The following is a 6,164-nucleotide window of genomic DNA, read 5'->3' as shown; positions in this document are numbered from 1 at the left end:
GGAAATTTTAAATGTTAAAAATAATTTTTGAAACTAATATCTTATTGTTGTATTTGTAATCAATAAAATATATTTATAAAAACTTCTAATTGTTAAAATTCGAGAATTTTACAATTCGGGAAATTTCCAATTCGGAAATTTTATAAATCGTCAATTTTCTGTCGGGAATTTTATTATTCGGAAATTTTCCAATTCGGTAATATTATAAACAGTCGGAAACTTTAATATTCGGGAATTTTCCAATTCGGTAATATTACAAACTGTCGTAAATTTTATTATACGGGAATATTCCAATTCTGAATTTTTATTATTCGAGAATTTGATTATTTGGGAATTTTCCAATTCGGTATTTTTATTTCTCGGTAATTTTATTATTCGTGTATTTTATTATTTGGGAATTTTCCAAATCGGTATTTTTATTTTTCGGCAATTTTATTATTCGCAAATTTGATTATTCGGGAATTTTACTGTGTCGGGATTTTTATTTTTCGGGATTTTTCAGTCGTCCCATAAGTAGAGGAAGTACAAGGCCCTAAGAATAATATAAATAATATAAATTTTATCATATTCACATATTCGTTTGAAGCTAGATATTTTTTTTCTAATTTGGCTCTCTCAATTCATGCCTGAATAATTTCAAAAGCAATAAAATTGAAGTTTATAAAAATGTCTTTTTGGAAATTAGTTTATTGCATTTTACAGGGTTGCTACAGGTCAGGGCATTCTAGAAAGAGAGGGAATTTAAAACTAGTCGGGGTAAGTCAGAGAAATTCTGAAGATTTTGAAAATATTATTTTGTTGAAGATTCAACAATTTTGTTTTTAAAGAAACTGAAAATTTAACTATTCCATTTTTTGTCGGAAATTGATCTTTTTTTTTTTTTGATAAAAATTTAATATATTATTTCGTTGGAAATTTATTTTATTTAGTTGCATTATTTTGGCTGCAATTTGTACTATTCTAAGTTAAAAATTGATTTGTTTTAGGTGAAAATTCAAATATTTTGTTGGCACTTTATTTCTGTAACTGAAAATATAACTGTTCCATTTTTGCTTGAAAATTTATCATTTTTAGTTCGAAATTAATTAATTTTTTTGAAAATTCGTGTTTTTTTGGTAAAAAATTTTATTTTTCTTCTCTGTTGAGGCTTCATTATTTTAGTTAATAATTCATTTCCTGGGTTTAAAATTGATTTCCTTGATTTAAATTTGATCTTTTTGCTTAAAAGTTTATTTTTTTAAATTGAAAATTAATTTTTTTTAAAACTCTTGTTTGCTTGCAATATCAATTATTACTTTTTTTTTGGTAATTCATATTTTTTTACTGAAAATTTAACAACTTAGTTAAAAGTGGAGCAACTTTCTTTTTATTTAATTTAATTTGCTTGGTTCTTAATTATTCCATGTTTGGTTGCAAATTTATCTTCGCGAACTGAAAAATCAACTAATTGGTTGAAAAATTGTCTTTTGTAGTAGAATATTAATCTTCTTGGTGACTAATTTATTTAATTATTTTTTTAAATTCATTTCTTTGGTAAAAAATTTATGTATTTTGTTTAAAATAATCTTCTTGGTTTAAAATTTATCTTTTTGTTTGAAAATGCATTTTTGGTTGTTAGAAATTCTTTTAGTTTATAGAAAATTAATTTTTTTAACTGTAAATTTAAATATTCCAATTATTATTGAAAATTTTTTTTTTTTTGATAAAAATTTAATCTTATTCGTTGAAAATGCATCTCTTTGTTTGAAATTTGAAATATTTTGTTGGAAAATTGTTTTATTTAGTTCCTTTTTTTGCTGATAAATGTACTATTTTATTTAAGTTTAAAATTTATCAGTTTTAGGTGAAAATTCAACTAATTTGTTGAAAAGTAATTTTTTTGTTTGAATATTGATCTTTTTTAGTTGAAATTCATGTATTTTGTTGAAAATTGGTCTCTTTTGTTAAAAAGATAATCTTTTGAGTTGAAAATTCTACTATTTTGTTAAAAACTCCTTTTTTTCATTAGAGATGGATGATTTTAGTAAATAAAATTAATTTCCTTAATTGATATGTTAACTATTCCATTTTTTGTGGAAAATTGATCTTTTTTTAAAGAAATTTAATCTTTTTAAATGAAAATTCATCCGGTTAGTTAAAAACTTAACTATTTCATTGAAAATTAATTTTATTTGGTTTAAAGTTAATTTTTGTACTCAAAATTTAATTATTTTGTTTAAAATTAATGTTTTTTTTGTTGAAAATTTATTTTTCCTTTTGAAAATTTAAGTATTCTATTTTTGGTTGAAAATTTATTTCTTTGGTTAAAAATCAAACTTTTTTTTAATTTGTTTTTTTTACTTGTAAATTAATTTCTTAACGGAAAATACAATTGGTAGAAAATTCATATTTTGGTTTAAAAATTAGTCTGTTTTGATTCAGGATTCAACTAATTTATTGAAAATTCGTCTTTTGGTAGGAAAGTAATATTTTCAGTTGAAATTTCATCTTTTTCATTAAAAATTAATTTCTCTGATTAAAAATTTATCTTTTTTGTTGAAAATTTGTATCCTTTGATAAAAAAATTCAACTGTTTGGTTTCAAATTTATAATTTTTTTTAGTCAAAATTTGGCTTATATTTTTTGGTTAAAAATTGAACTATTTTGTTGTAAATTAATTTATTTTAATTCTTATTTTTATGACTAAAAATTTAATATTTCTATTTTTGTTTGATAATTTATCTTTTTTATTTGAAAATTTATGTATTTGTTGAAAAAATGTGTTTTTTTTTGTTTTTTTTTTTTTTTTTTTTTTTTTTTTTTTTTTTTTTAGAAAAATCATGTCTTGGGTCGACAACTTAACTATTTGGTTAAAAAAAAATTTTGTTGAAATTTTACTTCTATGGTTGAGGATCGAGTTTTGTTTTGTTTAAAAATTTGTTTTCCTTTTAGTTGAAATTAAAACTTTTAATCGAAAATATAACTGCAATTTGTTCTTGAAAATTTATTTATTTATTTTTTTTTTTTGGTTTGACCATTCAATTATTTTCATAGAAAATTAATATTTTTGGTTTGAAAATTAATCTGTTTTCACTGAGGACTCAACTAATTTGTTCAAAGTTCGTCTTTTTTGGTGGAAAAGTAATCCCGTTAATTGAAATTCCACCTGTTTGGTTCAAAATTAATTTCTTTGATTAAAAATTTAATTACTTTGGTGAAAAATTCATATTTAGTGGTTGAAAACTGAACTTTTTCTTTAAAATTTCTACTTTTGGTTTAAAAATTTGTCTTTTTTGATTAAGAATTCAACAAATTTGTTAAAAATTATAATTTTCTAATTTAATTCAACTACTTTTTATAGAAAATGAAAATATTTTTTGCTAGAAATATCAATTATCACACTTATTTTTGAAATTTTTTTTGAAATTTTAGATTGAAATGGAACTATTGAGTTGAAAATTCATTTTTTCTTGTTTAAAAATTAATGTTTGAAACTAAAAACTTATTTTTTCCCATTTTTATTTTTAAACTTATCTTTTTTAGTTGGAAACTCAATTATTTTGGGTAAAAATTTATAAAAAAAAAAATTATTTGTGACTGTTATAACTAAAAGTTTTGGAAAAAAAGTTAAAAACAAACCTTTTTATTGCGCAAAAATTATTAATCTCCTAGGCCTGTGATTTTTTTTATTTATATTTTGAAGAATTTAAAACTTTTAGGGAAATTAAATTGTTTGTTGGGGAATTTTAAAATTGGAATTTTGTAGCAATCCTGATTTTACCAAAAAATGATGTGCGAGATGAGTGATGTACTATATATGATGGGTGATATACGATACACGGAGAGTGATGTACTGCGTCTTTGTAAATTACAAGAAAGCACGATTTTATAATTTAAAATAACTAAAATGCAAGACTTTGAATCAATTCAAAGAGCACAAATTGTAAATATATTAAAATTTTCTTTTCCAGCTGGAAGAGCCACCTTCGAAGAGGGCATTAAGGGACACGGATAAGATAAATAAATAATTTCCTGTGAACTGCATTAAGAGGGTAAAGAGAGAAGGGTTCTGGGAAAAGGGAGAGATAGTGCGACGAAACGAGAGAACGTCTCGCTATCTAGAAAAACACTTTACAAATTAGGACACAGAATATTTTGGTTATGTACAACAATTAATATACCTAAGTCGATCGCGTATTTTTAGATAAGTCGTTAACGTTATGACACACTGCCTGAACTTTGACACGCATCGGCTTTTGTTCTTTATTAATTTCCACTCATTTTCTTCTCTTTTCTTTTTTTTTTTTTCGTTTCATTGCTTTTTTGTGGTTTTTTTTTGTTAGTAACAGAACCTTCGCTATGATTCCTGCATGTTTTTTTTTCGTCACTCTTTGAGAAAAATTCTCTTTTTGATACAGAAAGGAGATATTTGTATCTTCGGCGAGTGTCTCATAGCGTGAACTTTTTAGGATAGATTTTACTTACGACCGATGTTATTACATTAGTTAATTAATTGATTAATTTTTCGCCTAAATTGAATTTCGGGTTGCTCTGGCTGAAATCAATTGGCTGAAGAAATTGATCGTCTATCCCAATTTCATTAATTTTCATCGGAATAGGCTGTTCTCTTGTGAAATTTAATTTCATAGCTGGGGGCAGTATTTTGCGGAAATTGTAATTATTGAATGAAGTATTTAAATTGAAAATGTTATTTTTGAAATTGCGAGTCAATTTGGGAGGATAATTTTTTGATTTTTTAAAATTATTTTTCTGGATTAATAATATATAGTGGACGGCATTATAGCTGAGAGCTACGCAGCAATTTTCTACGCAACTTAGGTCTGCACGACTGCGCAATAGAACTGCGCGATTGCGAATTAGATCTGCGCAATTGGCTTTTATGGTATAAATAGTTATAGTGAATAAGTTTCATTATTTAAAAAAAAATCTGTTCATCGTTTAATCGTATTTTTTTGTTCTCCATTTAAAAAAAGGTCAACATTGTATATTTTAAATAAATATAGAGCACTGCCCGTAAATTTTAATTTCGTCCTCTATTACTACACAATTCGCTATATATTATTAATTGAGAAATTCACAATTTGTGATTCACTTACAGCTTTTTGAGGGGTTAACCATCACTGAATTCAAGTTTAGAACTGTTTCTGAATTCTTAAATTCGCTGCAATTCTAATGAATTCCATTAAATTCATCGAAATAATTTTTAATTCAATGTGAATCCTTTTGAATTTACCAGGATTGTAGATCAATTTTGGTAAACTTGAACGAATTTTAAATTATTTTTCTCAATTAGCAGAGAATCAATTAAATGTCGGCACAGTATTTTGAATTTATGTGAATGCACTTGAATTTTTTTAATTTGTTTCTTTGGAATCTTTTTAAATTCACTTGAATTATTCGTAATCTCTACAAATTCACTTGAATTCTTTGAAACCTTGTCTGAATTCTCTACATTCTTCCAAATTCTCTGAATTTTCCTGGATTCTTCAAGTTCTTTTGAATTTATTTGAGTTCTACTGAATTCAATAACATTTTTTTTAAATTAGTTAATCTTCATTCTACGAAATTTATCTGATTTTCTCTTAATTCTCTGGATTTTTTAAATTCTTCTGAATTCCTCTGAATTTGTCTAAATTCTTCTACATTCTACTAAATTAAATTAATTTTTGTTTGCATAGTTTTGAATTCAAATTCAATTCAATTTAATTTTTCTTTGAATTCTTGTAGATTCTTGCAATTCATTGAATTTTTCTAAATTCTTCTCAATGTTACTGAATTCAATTGAATATCTCTTAATTTTTCTAAATCACATTGAATTCAATTCGGTTTTTTATTAATGTTTCTGAATTTTTTGAATTGATCTGAATTCTTGAAATTAATTTTAATTCTACTGAATTCCACAGAATTTTTTTAAATTCCTCGAAGTTTTACTGAATATAATTTTTGTAAATTATTTTGAATTTTTGAAATTAATTATAATTCTACAGAATTCTATTATTTTTTCCCCTAAAATTTGTTTGGATTCTCTGAATTTTCGTGAATTCTTTAAATTAATTTTAATTCTTCTAGAACTAAATTCAATTGAATTTTTCTTCAATCTTACTAAATTCAATTAATTTTTTTAAATTCTTCTGAGCCATTTGAATTTTGTTGGATTCTTTGAT

The 6,164-nt window shown here is 23.8% G+C and overlaps 1 protein-coding gene across 3 annotated transcripts in view; it reads left to right on the top strand.

Annotated features, from left to right (window-relative positions):
- The window catches only part of LOC117172094 (sister chromatid cohesion protein PDS5 homolog B), an 89,570-nt gene extending 84,094 nt beyond the window's left edge, over positions 1-5,476 (top strand). For all 3 annotated transcript variants that reach the window (XM_033359884.1, XM_033359869.1, XM_033359876.1), the window contains exon 16: positions 3,951-5,476. In XM_033359884.1, the coding sequence (XP_033215775.1) occupies positions 3,951-4,007 (57 nt within the window). In that variant the 3' untranslated portion in view covers positions 4,008-5,476. The remainder of the gene's footprint in view (positions 1-3,950) is intronic.
- The last annotated feature ends 688 nt before the right edge of the window (positions 5,477-6,164 follow it).

The sequence above is a fragment of the Belonocnema kinseyi genome, chromosome 1 (genome assembly GCF_010883055.1).
Source record: "Belonocnema kinseyi isolate 2016_QV_RU_SX_M_011 chromosome 1, B_treatae_v1, whole genome shotgun sequence".
NCBI lineage: Eukaryota > Metazoa > Arthropoda > Insecta > Hymenoptera > Cynipidae > Belonocnema > Belonocnema kinseyi.
Note: the sequence above shows the minus strand (reverse complement) of the source record. Positions and strands in the feature narration are given on the sequence as shown.